At 34.3% G+C, this 15,754-nt stretch overlaps 2 protein-coding genes across 5 annotated transcripts; one reads left to right on the forward strand and one right to left on the reverse strand.

Moving 5' to 3' along the window:
- The first annotated feature begins 2,933 nt into the window (after nucleotides 1-2,933).
- LOC141664329 (beclin-1-like protein) lies at nucleotides 2,934-9,581 on the forward strand. Its single transcript, XM_074470259.1, has 10 exons — nucleotides 2,934-3,337; nucleotides 4,968-5,332; nucleotides 5,535-5,705; nucleotides 6,486-6,610; nucleotides 6,790-6,838; nucleotides 7,445-7,603; nucleotides 7,908-7,993; nucleotides 8,244-8,315; nucleotides 8,440-8,589; nucleotides 9,081-9,581. The coding sequence occupies exons 1-10, from the start codon at nucleotides 3,145-3,147 to the stop codon at nucleotides 9,328-9,330; spliced, it is 1,620 nt and encodes a 539-aa protein (XP_074326360.1). The 5' UTR covers nucleotides 2,934-3,144; the 3' UTR covers nucleotides 9,331-9,581.
- Nucleotides 9,582-9,749: 168 nt separating this feature from the next.
- LOC141664328 (cyclic nucleotide-gated ion channel 1-like) lies at nucleotides 9,750-15,084 on the reverse strand. 4 transcript variants are annotated; one of them, XM_074470256.1, is made up of 9 exons: nucleotides 14,893-15,084; nucleotides 14,183-14,307; nucleotides 13,435-13,999; nucleotides 12,880-13,092; nucleotides 12,354-12,643; nucleotides 11,846-11,957; nucleotides 11,264-11,500; nucleotides 10,396-10,790; nucleotides 9,750-10,276 (listed from the first exon to the last, which is right to left on the reverse strand). In XM_074470256.1, the coding sequence occupies exons 2-9, from the start codon at nucleotides 14,209-14,211 to the stop codon at nucleotides 9,907-9,909; spliced, it is 2,211 nt and encodes a 736-aa protein (XP_074326357.1). In that variant the 5' UTR covers nucleotides 14,212-14,307; nucleotides 14,893-15,084; the 3' UTR covers nucleotides 9,750-9,906. The 4 variants fall into 4 exon arrangements, with proteins under 4 accessions (XP_074326357.1, XP_074326356.1, XP_074326358.1 ...); XM_074470255.1 differs by having other exon boundaries at nucleotides 14,865-15,084; XM_074470257.1 differs by having other exon boundaries at nucleotides 9,750-10,292; nucleotides 14,865-15,081.
- Nucleotides 15,085-15,754: the final 670 nt, after the last annotated feature.

Below are 15,754 nucleotides of genomic sequence, written 5' to 3' on the forward strand. Positions count from 1 at the left end.
TACTCTTATACTCTTACACATATTCTCACACTTACAAAATAACACACAAAATAGCTTACATATGAACATGGGAGACAATCTTACACTTACATGATGTCCTATATTTTCGGTAATCCAGAAATATGTAGTCATCAAAACTTACAGGGGCTTGCACAGCACAAAGCAAATACTACCCAATATCTTACAGGGCATTGCACGACAATAAGCACATGCTACCGAAAAGGCCAAATCATAAACATACTAGCCATGGCTATACATGTCCCATAACATGCGCGACACGCCCATACAATTTAATTACATCGCATAGGAGGTGTCAAGCACGAGATTATCCACTTGCGACGAATGTCTTGCAAACTCCTAAGTCATACAAATAACATAAATAACTCAAAACATATACTCAAATAACACACACCCAAATATTTAATATCTCCAAAATCATATATCAATATATCATAATAACCTCAAAACACTCTAATCATGTATCACAGAACTAAACATCACACAAAATCACTAATTACTGATAAGGTCATATCTGATCAGTTTCAAAAAATGCAAAATTAATGTATAAAGACAAATTCAAATGGAAAAGTGAGAAACACAAAAGTCGCAAAAAATTCATAGACCTTTCCAGAATGGTAAGGCACGTCCAAAATGAATAAGTAACGAATTCAGGAAATAAATAAATGGATTTGAAGAGCCACATTTTTTACACTTCTTTCTAGGAGCATTTGCAATATAGGCAAAATTATTGATTTTGTTTATCCCTATTTTTCTATTTCTCTTTTTCTTTCTTGCATCTACAGCTTTGGTTTCTTGAACAGGAGTCTTTGGACTGTGTTTGTTCATGAGCTTCTCTTCAGTTTTTGAAGTCTGAACTGATTCTTCAGTTTTCTTTTCTTTATCTACTTCAGCAATTTCTTGCTTTATTATCAATTCTTCTTCGCTGAAGTTGACTACACATGCTTTGAATGTAGGTGCATTAACCTCTTTCAAAAAGGTTGGAGCATTCTCAGTCTTTTTGGCTTTCCCTTTGTCACCTACAATCATCTTTTTGTCACTCATGTCTTCATAGTCATATATACTACCTATCCAGGTTAAAACAAATACTACCTATCCGGGTTAAAACAAAATTATCTTATTGATCCGGACATAAATAATTAAAATTAAACTAAAAATAATTAGTTGGATTTGGTCGTAGTAATGGATTTCAGCCTAAAATAAAATAATGTAAACTCTCATACGGGATAAATAAAATTAATATCATATTAAGTATAATTCGTATCTTATTAATATGAACCTTATTATTATTGAATCACACATTAAAATGATAAATAAAACTGTATCATTTAATCAGTACTATTGTCTTTTTGCAAATAGTTTTTATAGTTTATCGATTAAGTAATAACCTCTCTAAAATAATATTTTTGTTAAGGTTTTAACATAATGGAGATATTATATTTTTACTCTCAAAACACTATAAAATCGCTATAATAATATTATTTTCCCCTCGTATCAAGATTATTGTCTTAAATAGGTTTAATTATTCTAAAAAAATTATGAACATATACGTGTATTAATATAATTATTATAAAGTCATATCATTTAAAAATAAAGTAAATATAAAAAAAAAATTAATGAACAAATTTAAGAATTCAATTTAAAATACTTTTTAAAAAAATATATAATATTAAAAAATATTTGTTCATCGGTGCATCGCACATGTTTTAATTTAGTTTTACTAATACCCTGGTTATAAATACGTATTAAGATGATATTTTTAATCAAAATCTTTAAAAATTGATTCTTTTTTTTACAAACAAAGTGAAAAATTCATTAAAACATTGAATCCAGCCGGGACAAACCCCCGAACTGTCAACTACAACCTGACTGTGAAACAAAAATCGAGCTAATCAAATAGCTGTTTTGTTTTCATATTGTTTAACACATAGAATATTCAAATTCTTTAAACTAAAGTATTAGAATGACATTTGGAGTAATCCAACCTACCTACCGAGGGTGTATTCATTTCAGATTTTAAAGGATTGATAATAATTCATGGATTTTAGAAGATTTTCGTTGATTTTAATTGTTCGTAAATTTTGACGGAATTGATGGAAAAATCTTGTAGAGTCTTGCTGATTTTCTGAAGTTTTCCACAAATCCTTCAAAATCTCATGTATTTTAAAGAGATTTCAAAAGATTAAAAATGAACTAGCAAATTCATTAAAATCCACAATTTTTTCAAATTAAAAAAAATCCACGGATTTTTGAATACCATCAGATTTTGATGGATTTTTAAAAATACTAATTGAATACCGTCAGATTTTAATAGACTTTTTAAAATCTGAATTGAATACACTCAGATTTTAAAAGACTTTTCCTAATCTATATTGAATACCATCAGATTTCAAACGATTTTTTAAAATTCAAATTGAATACCTCTTGATTTCAAGAATCCAAAAAAATCCTTTAAAATCTTGATTGAATACACTCCTCTACATCAATTCCGAAACACAATTGACCTTCACATAAGTACCATCTGTAGCCCACTGTTCAGAACTATTAATTATATCAACTAATATTAGAGCAACAAATGCCTATAAAACACGAACACTTTTTTGTTGTGAAATGTGAGTTTTTGCGATATCCACCACCGTCCCAAATCTGATACAAGCCTTACAGATCTCCAAAAATATCATATAAATTATTTTCAGAGCGACTACCAAAACTGGCAACAAAAGACAGAAGAATATCACGACATAAAATACTAAATCCAAAAAGATGGGCACGATTAACAAATTTGATAACAATGTATTCGACAAGATCTCACTTAGAATTAGATCGTAATTTTATTGAAAAAAGTGATAGATAAATAGAAGAGGAGATTGAGAGAGCGAAGATGGATTAATTATTGATGGATGAAGGTTGAATGATGTAGAAGTCGTGGTTAGAACTCTTTTGGGAGTGACTCTCAAAATTCTAGAGTTCAAGAGTTCAACTCTCGATAAAATTGATTCCTTTTAATAATAAAGAAGTGATATTTTTGGCGTTTTTTTAATGACACGTATGCATCGTCAAGAGAATACATACAACAGAAATATAAGATCAAAGTACGGTTGAATCCATAAATAATCAGCGGTACATATGAATAAGATTAACAACAGCAACAATAGCGCTAATAATAACACTAGTTATAATCTGATGGACAAAGGTCGGACCCTACCGGTTGACCCGAATCTTCCCCGATGGGTTTGCCAGAACTGCCGCCACAATCTCGTCATCGTCGGCGTCGATTCTTACGCCGACAAGTTCCTCAATGACTCCTCCTTTCGTTCTGGTCTCTCTCTCTCTCTCTCTCAGTGCTTATATATATATTGTTTTTGATTGATTAAAGTTATCATGGCTTGTGTTTGATAAAATTACGAAATACTTCAACTCTAGGGCTCGATTCAGTTGTGTTAATTGATTTCGTCTCTATAGTTTTTCGTGCACCTCATTTTATGCACCATGAAGATAATATAATGCTATCCATAGATGATTACCTGTTAATCGCTATTTTAACCCACTAAGTTTACGAGAATTTGTATTTACGGATGCAGTATCTTTTGCTGATGTCCATATGTTGGCTACATTTATATTCATTAATGCAACAAAAACTTGTATTTTTGAATGGAGGTGCCACTATGCAGCGCCTCTGTACCATTGTAACGTTTATTGTTTATTCTTGGCACCTGGACCTTTGGAAGTTAATATACCCCATGTTTGTTTAATGGTATTAAGCAGGGGATAGGATTATAATCCTTTAAATTTTCCAATCCCATGTTTGTTTTGTAAAAAATTAGTGAAGAGGTATCTAAGGATTATAATCCTTTAAATTATCCTATCCCATGTTTGTTTTGTTGGAGAAGAGGATAGGACTATAATCCCATCTAATGCTTGGTGGGAGGAGGTATTGTTTTATCCCCTCCTACAAGTCATTTTTTAAAAGATTATAATCCACTCATTGTTATCCCATATGAAACAAACATAGGATTAGAAAATTTAAAGGACTATATTACAATCCCAAGTACTATCCCACAAAACAAACATAGGATAAAGTTTTAAAGGATTATATTTCAATCCTACACTTAATCCTTTCAAACAAACTTAGGATAGGATTATTTAATCCATAGGACTAATTTTGATGAGATTAGTTATCCCTGGATTATTATCCCGGGATTAAAATCCCACGAAACAAACATGGCCCTTGTGCAATTTTTCTTAGTTCTACAATTCATAAGCGTTAAATATATAGTGCCCGTGGGTAACATTGTCAATTCTGAATGTTAAAAATAGAATAGCATACTCGATTTTACCATCATGCTCACTTTGTAGTCTATACTGCTAGTTCAGTTCTGAGCATGTGAAAAAAGTTATATTGCAGTATTTAAATTACCTTTTAAGCATCACCTCTGAGGTTCATGTACACTTCGAACACAAATGGTAGACACTTGGGGGAAAGGGGTATAAGCTCTCTAGCAAAATGTCAGAAGTGAAAGCTGTTAAATGAGATACTTTCAGGTTACCGTTTTTTTTTTCATAACTCAAGATAAGTCTTTTATTTTAGCCATTACTAAATCTGTGATTTTGATGACCACTCAATGTAATTTTACTTGGCTTCACATAAAAATCAGAGCTGTAAGTACTTAATTGCGCATTAGGCAGAGATTGAGTTGGCATTCTCGGTATATATATATATATATATATATATAATACTAGGGCCTACCTGTTACTATTAGCCTCGATGACCTAGTGATGTGCATAAATATAGTAAAATTTACAACAGACTTATGTTTTGCCTATTCTAAAACAGTTGGACACCGAGCATGTTAATCATCTCTAGTATAATATTTAATTTATTAATAGATGCTGCAAGAATTGAAAAATCAGACATTGAGTTTACATTATATTGGCATTGTATCATGCAGGGATTCAGGGTTCTTCAGTTCATGGTGCGAGCAGTGTTTTAAATTCAACACGTATGGACCACTCATTTGTGGTGTTGCCTAAACAAAAATCCCAAGTACCAGGGGTCCCTCCACGTCCTCGTGGTGGACCCATTCAGTCTGATGCAAGCCAGTCTGGGAAGGCAATGGAGGAATCATTTGTTGTTTTGCCTCCACCTGCTGCTTCTGTATACAAGTGTGAATCTGCTTCTGATGCAAGCGGGATCCATGTGCCATCACACGAGGGTGAACCTACTGGTGCTCCTTCACAACCAAACAATTCTGGTTTCCATTCCACTATAACAGTCCTCAAGCGCGCATTTGAAATTGCCACAACACAGACACAGGTGTGCATATCTTAATTTTGTGTTAACAGCAGGGGAGTTTGATCCTGACAACATTCTCAGTCTCACTGCCATGTTACTGTAATTATAAATGTTGTTTTTGTGCGCGGGAGTAATTTTTGGAGTTGTAGATAAATAGTGTGCATATAGTTTATATCACATCCTATATGTGCTTATCCTAGATATATATTATCTCACCTACCAGGTTGAACAACCTCTATGCCTCGAGTGTATGAGAGTGTTATCCGATAAGCTTGATAAAGAGGTTGAAGATGTGAACCGAGATATAAAAGCATACGAGGCATGCCTGCAAAGGTTAGAGGGGGAGCCCCGAAATGCTCTTAGCGAGGCTGATTTTCTCAAGGAGAAAATGAAGGTATCTATTTAATGTCTCATAATTTTTTTTTATCCTTGCCTATTTTTAAAGGTAAATCAGAATATTAAAAGCACTACCATTGTCTGATCTGTCCTTTAGTCTATGATTAAGAATTTGGTTATGAGTTAACCCATTCATTTTACTATCTTGGTATTGAATAGTAAAAATTGTTTTAGCAAAAACTAACAGTGAGTATTGGATTTAAGTTTGTGCGGTTAAACAATTAAAGATGATTTGTTTTTAAAGTGATTACTGACATACATTTGATCATTATTCTTTATTTTATTTTTTGCTAAGCCCATTTGATCATCATTACTTCCCTAACCTTATCTTAAATTATACTAATATAAACTCAAAAAACCGATCTGAAATGATCAGGATCATGTTCTGTTTCCTCCCTGTCCTTGTTTTTTTTTAATGTTTCCATATAGCACAAACCTAATATAAGTTTAAATAGTAAAGAAAGAATTAATCGAGATGTGTTAGTTTTAGAAAATTATCAAGTATATTTGATTAAGATACTCCTGTTATGTCTTCTGCATAGATACTTCCGAGGCTCTGTATGTATTATCTTACGATATTAGCATGCGGAAATAAAGTAAATTATGCAAGAATCGCAGAAAATGTGCATGTGGAAGTTAAAAGCACACATTATTATTGATTTCGGTATACCATTTTGACATTTTATAGAGATGTACTGCACTTTTAACTATTATAGATCATTATTGCCGTTCTTTTTCTAACCTGAGGTACACACTGTGCGTTTAAATTTTTCCAAAGATAGAAGAAGAAGAAAGGAAACTTGAAGCAGCTATGGAAGATACAGAAAAACAGTGTGCGGAAGTCACTGCTGAACTGAAAGAACTAAATATAAAATCCAGTCGCTTCAATGAGTTGGAAGACAGGTAAGTTTGCGATAACTAACTATATATTAGATTTCTTTCTTCACTTCATTAGGTGCGTGAATAGTGTAGTTGGAGCCGGAAATATGAATATGGTCTTACTATTTACTTTAGTCTGTGTCGCTGATATAGTTTATGCTCAAGTATCTTTATCTAATATCCACTTAATTTATCTGCACCAGGTATTGGCATGAGTTCAATAATTTCCAGTTTCAGTTGATCTCACATCAGGTGCCCTGGTTTATTCCTGAATCAATATCAAATATACTTTCTTGAATAATTTTTACATAATTACTTGCACAAACCTTCTTTTTGTAGTAAAAATTATCCAGGACTTACAAATGTCCATTTCAATATAATGAATTGTGGATTCTGGGGGAGGGGTACACTGTAGTATATTCTAGTGTCTTTTCTGTAAGATTCATTCATTCACTCATTCCATTCCACCATTTACTTGAAATTTAATCTGTCCAATTCACGATTACTGGTCATTACTCTCTATCAAAATTCACCCTTTAAAATCCCATCCCGGCATCTCTTCTATTTAATCCAACCAAACAACCTTTAATGTCTCAATTTTTTTTTGCCACATCAATGTTTCAATTTTAAATGGAAGTAATTTGTGATTTTCCTTTTCTCTAAAGTAAGGGCCAGTTTATGAAGTTACCATTTGAGTGTAGCTTGATATGTTAATTCCTTTAACTTCTTCATGCTCAAAGTTCCATGGCGCTTGATTGTTTTTTCCTTGAAAATTTTCAAGTCTGGAAACTGTAGGCACTTCATCTTTGTAACATTTTGTTTGCTTCAACATGCTAACTTTAAGTGTCATCGGTGCAGGAAGAAAGGGATGCGATTCTCGCAAAGATTGAAGTTTCTCAGGCACATCTAGAGTTGCTGAAGAAAACCAATGTGCTAAACGATGCTTTTCCAATCTGGTATGATGGAGACTTTGGGACAATTAACAATTTCAGGCTAGGCAGACTTCCTAAAATTCCGGTATGTAGCGTTGGAGCAATGTTTTTTGGAGCAGATGAAAAGACAAATACTGTTTCTTAGACCTTTTCAAGACCATGAATGCCCTTTCATTAGTATCAATATTCAAATAAGAAGAAATATTAGACCCAAGTTCCTCTCCTCACCGTACAATGATATACCTGATATCCCAGCTGCTAATTTGTGGTATAGATGATAACATCTATGCAAATTTTAATTTTTCTACACCTTGATGTTCTTGATACTTTTTGGTCTTGCAGAATTGACTTTATATTTCTAATTTGAAATATGTTCTTATGCTGTATAGGTGGAGTGGGATGAAATTAATGCTGCATGGGGCCAAGCATGCTTTCTCCTCCACACGATGGCTCAGTATTTCCGACCAAAATTCCAGTATCCTTCTTAGTCGACTTACTAATTTGTGTCTTGTTGCTTAATTATCTTGATGTACATTGTTTTCCAGCGAGGAAACATATTATGGGCCATAAATTGTAAGATGCAGCGTACGTGTTGATTGATAAAGATGTGCCTAAGATATACACTGACCGTCCATAGCATTCCTGATCTGCAGATGCATTCCTCAAATGATATTTCAACTATAGGAGTTACATCCGTAATTTGTTTATCTTAACCTTTTTCTCAGATATCGGATAAAAATAATTCCCATGGGCAGTTATCCTCGGATTATGGATGCTAGCAATAATAGTTATGAACTGTAAGTTTAGTATTCTCCCTTGTCTTTTTCTCTTGAATGTACTTAACTGCTTACAATGGTTAATTGATGCAAATACTTGATAACATGCTATATTATTACTGCTTTTGACATTGTTCTCTCTTAGATTTGGCCCAGTAAATTTGTTCTGGAGCACTCGCTATGACAAAGCAATGACATTGTTCTTAACTTGCCTGAAAGAGTTTGCGGAATTTGCAAATTCCAAAGATAAGGAAAATAATATACCGGCAGACAAACGTTTTAAACTTCCCTACAAGTAAGTCTCCTTTTGTATTTCGAGGAATTCCAGATATAAGACATACAGATGCATCTATATGTACTTCCACTTCAAGAAGCATGTACACTAATTATCTCATGAGTGTCGTCTGAACTTTGAATAACAAAGTTTCTGTTAGGGAAGTGTTCAATTTAATAATATTTATGGTTGAGCTGACTGTTGGCATAGACTTGAACTTTATGTTGTTGAAGTTGGGTTTTTCTGGTCCCCGCTATCTTATGTAGTTACAGTGTAGATGGAAAATACAAGCCATAAATACAAGAATTTATTGATCACTAGGTATTTTACCAGTTGGTGTTTTTGTTATTTATATATAACTAATCGTTACATTAGGATATTTAGCTATGCAGTCATCCCAAGCCGCGGTAATGGGTATTAAACATGTGACATAATGCTAAGTAGTTTCATATTGTCTAGTCTTCTTATTGGTATTTCATTTCATGATAAATTTATGGTGATTATGTATGTAGGATTGAGAACGACAAAGTGGAAAACTATTCCATTACCCAGAGTTTCAATAAACAAGAGAACTGGACAAAAGCTCTCAAGTACACCCTTTGCAACTTAAAATGGGCCCTTTACTGGTTTGTTGGGAATACAAATTTTCAGCCTATTTCCGGGACAGTCTCTTCGCGTGCTGATGTTCCTCCTGCAAGTTCTATGTATAAAAGTCGCACTTCTAATTCCAAGTCAGAATTACAGAGCTCGTCAAATTCATAATGTAAAATGTATAATCAGAACAGCATACAAATTTGTATATAAATCTAACAGACAAATATTGTTCAGTGGTCAATTTTTAGTACTAGGGTCTCTCAATTAACTATTTTGGGTTTCACATGTACAATATTAAAAATATGTTTGAGTTGCAAATTGTAACACTTAAACAGGCTAATAATCCTTTGCATGACATTTAAGTACAGGCTGTTTTGTCATGTGAAAGTTCTGAAAGAAGGTAGTATACTTTTATTATACGACTTTTGACTTTTGTGTACACACTTCTAAGTGTTTTGACCGCATAGGTAGAATAATAATTTTAAATGTTTTCTTTTTGTGAATATAAATATATAACTAAATCTTTAATTTACAAAAAGAAAATTTTAAAAAATATAATTTTATCTACGCCGTCAAACAACTTAGAATTGTGTGTAAAAAAGTCACACGGTATATAAAAAAACAGGGGAAGTATTTAACGGAAAATACTAAACTCTACAATTTGCGTCGTCCCCCTACACTGAAGCTTATGGTTTAGACTACCCAAGAAGATTTGTACACTGAAACTGAGGTAATACATGGCTTTCAGGGAAGGAAGCTAAACACAAAGCGGCAAAAGTGGGAAAATATGAGTTTCTTAGGATCATGAAAATATATGTACAAATTATCTACTTTCTTCAGCACTAAAATCAGGCTCACTTGGCTTCTGAATAAGTAACGTAGGCACATTGTGGGGCAAATTCGCACTAGGCATACGATTGCGCCGCAAGGCTCGAAGGGCATTGGCAGCAAACCTGGACGCATAGATGGTAGCTCCAAGGCTTGGTGTGGTTCCGCCCTCTCTGGCCAATGCATTTTGAAGTCTGTCTTCATTTTCACGTAAAGACTTCTCAAACTCCCTCTTACAATGACGTCGCCATGCTGCTTGTATAAAACAAGCTGCCCATGATCTCCACTGTTGTGAATAGTACCTGAAAAATATGTAAAGCACTTCACATTGACTAAGGTGGCTTTACATCGGCGACTTCCATTTTGAAGAGCCAATAGCTGTAATGCTGAAGTATGAGAAAGTACCTGAAAGTGTGCTGAAGCTGCTTGCTGTGAAGGCGTCGGAACTGGGAGGCAACAAACTTGAGGTCTTCAGCCATTAGGGCAAAAGCTTCAACATCAGATACTGCTTGCACAGTTCGAGTTGAGATTGGAAGACTAGAAGAAGAGTTGGGGACCAATGCCCACGTAAGAAGTTCTTCTCCACAGAAATCACCCGCTTTCAGATTAACAGAGTTAAAGAAGCCAGTTCTTCCACCATTGGTGGTCATTGTCAAAATCTTTCCACGCATCACAAAAAGCATTTCATCAACTGGATCACCTTCACGGACTATATAGCTCTTCTCTGTGTAAAGAACTGGCTTAAGTCGATCACACATAGCATCCAACAATTGTTCATCCATGCTTGCAAACATTGGCACCTACAAACCAGGATTGAGGGTCAGGGGGGCCAAAATACAAGCACTGTAAAATATTTAGCAATCAAAATATAATTTCATTATCTAGTTCATATAAATCTATATTTTTTTTTATATTTCAACATTATGTAATCCAATTCTGCAGCCAAGTATAGTATTCACATAAAATGCTGTTATCTATCACCCTTGCAGTATACAATACCTGGTCACGCTTGGTGGTTATTAATATATCAAGTAAACTGATCTTTACCAAAAACACATCTAAAAATCAGGCTACGCGCTAAGTACTGAATAGCACCGCCTTTGTCTAGGCTAGAAACTGTTTTGCATCCAAAGAGACCGTGCCAACAGAAACATAAATGTAGTACTAGCAGGAGACATAAGATACGCAACACAAATGTATCAAATGAAAACATAAATGAGAGCTAAAATGTACAACAATGTGCTAACTTGTTGCATTGCACTTAGCCACTTACTCTAGTCAGTAAAGCCAAACAAAGATGGCGGTTTATGTCCCTTCTCACATCATTAGGAAGGTCACGGATGAGAAATTCCTCATCAACTCCTCTGGTTTCTTGCCATTTGTACTGTTCGTAACGCTTAATCCTCTCCCTTAGACTCTCTGGGAGCATGCGATGTGACATCCATAACTCTGCATCTCTCCTTTTTACCCTCATCTCCTCTTCTCGGATGGTGATAGACTGCAAATATTTCTGTAACAGCCAGAATTAGAAAAAGTATTAACAGAAGCCTGGAGAAATTAAAGAGCTTAGTGATGATGAGGACGTTTACTCTGGAGTAACAAGTGCAGAGAATAATGAGCAATAGTCTTTTTAATTGTTTACATAGTGATAAAATGTATGATAGTACAAGAGCACCACTGTCCACTAACGGACCAATGCAATCACATTCTCTGCGCACGCAGATTATATGACATAATGAGCATTATGCAGCAGGGTTCATAGTCCACACAAGATCATATAAATTTACACAATCTATCTAATCAGATAATATATACCAAAACCACATCAGATGATATATTGCAGTACATTACATACCTGCATGTTGCCTATGAGCAAGGAAAATAGCACTAATCCAACAATGGAAATGGTGATGGCAAAGAGAATCTCCCCAACAAAAGTACTTGTTTTGAGGTTTTGACCAAGTGAACTGAGGAATGAGCACGTGAAATCGGTATTAGGTCAAGTTTCCAATGTACACTATCACTCAAGACCATCAATCAAAATTACTAAATTTGCCTTGTGCTATTCTGAAATCTATTCGTATGAACTATTGACCTCTCAAATTTGTTGTAAATCAAATGACTTCTAAGACCAACTGCCGATACAAACTTTTGAAACTGCAAACATTGTTTATTACTGGATTGCCGCTTTACAGGCCTATACTAAAATTATTACTCATCTATGGTTCCAAAATAATGTAAATTTCTCACATTTCTGAATCACAAGAAGTCAAGAACTACAGAAAAGTGTAAGCACTATTTTGTGTTAAATAGTGTTCATTTGAAAAGTTGTTTTTTTTTTGTTTTCAGGAGTAAGCACTAACCTTAAACTCCGCAAACCCCACCAGAAGCAATAAAGAAATTTACGTGGAAAATTTTCCATCTCCACCACATTAGACTTCAGAGCATCAAGAAATATGCCAAAATTGAAATCTGTTGGTTTTCTAATATCTTCTGGTTCAAGAAGAGGGCAAGCAGCAATTAGGATTGAATTGTGTTCACCAACACCATTTCTACAATATAAGTAGTCAATGTCACAGTCACCCTTGCATGCGTCACGCCAGCATTTGTCTTTCCTCTCAATTGAGAACAGATACCAAAAGGCTCCAACAACCTGTTAATAGATGCATAATTTGTTTAGTCATAATGTCATATACCGTAAATCTAGTTTTATAATAGAAAGGTAGCTTATATTGTAATACATCTAGCTATGTTTCTGTGAGGAAGACAAGTTCTCCTGTGAACCTAGCTTTCAGCCTTACTACCAAACAAATCATTTTGTACTATCCAATATAGTTCCCTCATTAGTTCTTTAGACACAGCCGTAAAACATCCAATTAGCAAAATTACATGACTAGCAAGCATATAGAGAAACAGGTTGATTGCAGCTCCAGCCCATGCTGTTTCAGCAAATAATCCAGAAGACCTCGTCACTTCATTAAAAAGTGGATAGATGCGAAAAAATCTGGGAATGTATTGGCATAAGATTACAAACTTCAACATATCTTTTGTAGTCAGTGAAACTGGTCCATCCATTTTTGGAATGATAACTAAAATGACCACCTGAAAAATCAGCAGAATGATGCAGAAGTATATCACCACATGCTTTTATGCAGAAACAGTACACATTAGCGAAAAAATTATTCTTTAGAAATTGGTAGCTTTTTTTTAATCTATAATCAATGGATATAAGGACACAGAATTAACAAAAAAAGGAGAGCTCAGTTAAAAGGAGATCAATCTTATTTGTTATGCCATATTTTTTAAGCCTTAATGAGAACATGCTTCCACTCTTGATAATATTGAAAATTTAGAGGCAGGTCGATTTGTTACTGTTTTTAAAATATCCACAACTACAAGAACTCAATATCAACAAGTGCAGTAAGACAAATAAAATTCACATACCTGAGGAAGAGGGAGGATCGCTAAAATGTCAACAATGAAGTAGGTGGACAAGTATCGTTTTGCTATAGCATAGTGATTGGTAATGAGTTCACCCCTTCCAAATACTCGAGTAGAAGGGGCAATAAACCCTGTATGAAATTGAAAGATAATGTGTAGTATGTAGAAGATGTCGGTAAATGAACGAAGAATAGAAGCTGTGATTGCTAGGTGCTTGTCTATATTTAGGCACCTCCGTTTCCCATCAATGACAGGAACATAAAAGAACAACGGATCCAAAGAAACTGATAAAACACAAGCCAATACAAATATCTTATTCCATCGCTGAAGAAATTGTCCCTGAGGATCAATAAATCTTTTTCCTGAAGTGGATTTGTCCTTTGAGCCATCAGTTAGTAAACGAACATTTTGTGAAATTCTCACGCTTACAATGCCTCTAGAACTCTGCTCTAGTCCTCTTTGAATACTGCCCACAAGGGAGCTGACAACTGCTTTAAATCCTTGCAGCCCACGATTTTTGGTGTGCCCCTGATAACCAAGAGATTTGTCTGAACTTGAGTTCTCGAACCTGAACATGAAACTAACTTAATGAGCTTTGAATTATTAACATTATATGGAGTCACTGACAGTGTCAGTAATTACTCATGTACGTTCATGTTTAGTACACAAGATGATGGAACCATATATAAATCTAATTCCAAGATTCAAGCTATAAAACTCCAATAGAAAAAGCTGTGGCACAACAACTAACCTTACGTATTTTTCTTGTGCAAGATTCATATTTCAGCTAAGATTTGAAATTCTCAAGTAACAAACTATTTAGTAATTGCTCGTAACAATCATTAACTGCACAAACAAACCGGTTAACTCATTCCCCTGAAAGAAAAAAGGAAAATTAAACAAAATTTTAGAGTTGGTTACATTTTACAACACTAGATAACTAAACCAACAGGAAAGATTTAATTAGTATTTGCACACAATTAACACGTGACTAACATTTAAAACAATTGTGTAAGCTTGTAGTAGTATATGCATGTAGTAACCTTCTATATTAACACATAATAAGAATGACATACATATATGAAGCTCCTCTCTAAAACCTCATGGTTCTCTGAGAGTTGGTAGCTTATCACTTGATGAGGAAAAAAGCCTTATTCATAGAGAATTGATGATCATGAATGCACAAAAACATAGCACAAGTATGTACACAAGTAATCATTTTGTTTGTTTGCCTTGAACAATTGAATTATAATTCTAATCTTCACCTCATAATTAATTAAACACCCAAAACAGAACAGACATGTTAACAGATTATAAAATGGAAAAATATTCATAATATACTTCCTAATCCTTTTCATGGTCTAAACATACTTGTATGTGTATCTTAGTAAAAAATCAAGAACATTTCAAGTTGAAAAACAGAAACCACTAACATGTAGCTGCAGGGTAGTTACTTGTTACCTAGCTAATCTTCGGTACTAAACATTTGATGCAAATCAATGGATGCAAGATATACAAATATAGAACAAGCATGTATATTCAACATATATATATGAGAGAAGCTTAAAGTATGATAATGAAGTTAAAAAGGAGTCTGTTGGGAAATTTCTCGGAGATTGCAGGGGTGATTGGACAGAGTCTTGGTCGTTTTTTGGTTTTATTAAAATGGTAAAATGAAAAAGACTCGGCTGCATAATAATTGTAGGCGCACCTACATTTGGCGGGAGGAGGGTAGGGCCACTCCTCCAACTTGACGATGAAAAGGTGGTTAATTGTACGGGTTCGAACCGCACAACTGGGACCGGCTCGCTCTAAAATCGGTAATTATTTGGCCCGGTTCGGTCCGGTAAAAACCCACACAATTCGACTGACATAACGAGCTGGTTACGAATTCAGGATGAAAAAACCGGGACGGGGACCGTACGGCCCGCACGAGCCCGCCCAAATCCGCACGGCCCGCGACTGGGAACACATGCACATCTCCTAAATTTCTCTATCTCTCTGTTCTAATTTCTAAACTTCTAAGTTTTCCTTTGTAATTTTTGTACTCTTTTTATTCACTCACACACAGTCACTTACTTCCATCTTGCAAGTTGCTTCCAAAAAATAAGCCAGCTTCCAAGTCTTTGTTACAATTTCAGAACAAATAAAATAGTTAATATAATTTTTATTAATATTATTTTATTTACTTAATTTGTAATTTTTTAATATTTAATGCAGCTTGTTCTGTTTTTTTAGAGAGAAGTCCTCTCACATCATTTGTAATATTTTTAAATTAATAAAATTATATGAGGTGTCGTCCTCTTTTAACCCAAAAAATTAA

The sequence above is a fragment of the Apium graveolens genome, chromosome 6 (assembly GCF_009905375.1).
Source record: "Apium graveolens cultivar Ventura chromosome 6, ASM990537v1, whole genome shotgun sequence".
Classification (NCBI taxonomy): domain Eukaryota; kingdom Viridiplantae; phylum Streptophyta; class Magnoliopsida; order Apiales; family Apiaceae; genus Apium; species Apium graveolens.

Excerpts from the sequence above, each read along its gene's own strand:
- LOC141664328 (XM_074470256.1), bottom strand. The coding sequence starts at position 14,211 with ATGAATCTTGCACAAGAAAAATACGTAAG. Across the intron at positions 14,000-14,182 it reads GCACAAGAAAAATACGTAAG|GTTCGAGAACTCAAGTTCAG; the intron begins GTTAGTTGTTGT and ends TTTCATGTTCAG. Across the intron at positions 11,958-12,353 it reads TGGGGTTTGCGGAGTTTAAG|TTCACTTGGTCAAAACCTCA; the intron begins GTTAGTGCTTAC and ends CTCATTCCTCAG.
- LOC141664329 (XM_074470259.1), top strand. The coding sequence starts at position 3,145 with ATGAATAAGATTAACAACAGCAACAATAGCGCTAATAATAACACTAGT. Across the intron at positions 5,333-5,534 it reads TTGCCACAACACAGACACAG|GTTGAACAACCTCTATGCCT; the intron begins GTGTGCATATCT and ends CTCACCTACCAG. Across the intron at positions 6,839-7,444 it reads TTCAGTTGATCTCACATCAG|GAAGAAAGGGATGCGATTCT; the intron begins GTGCCCTGGTTT and ends TCATCGGTGCAG.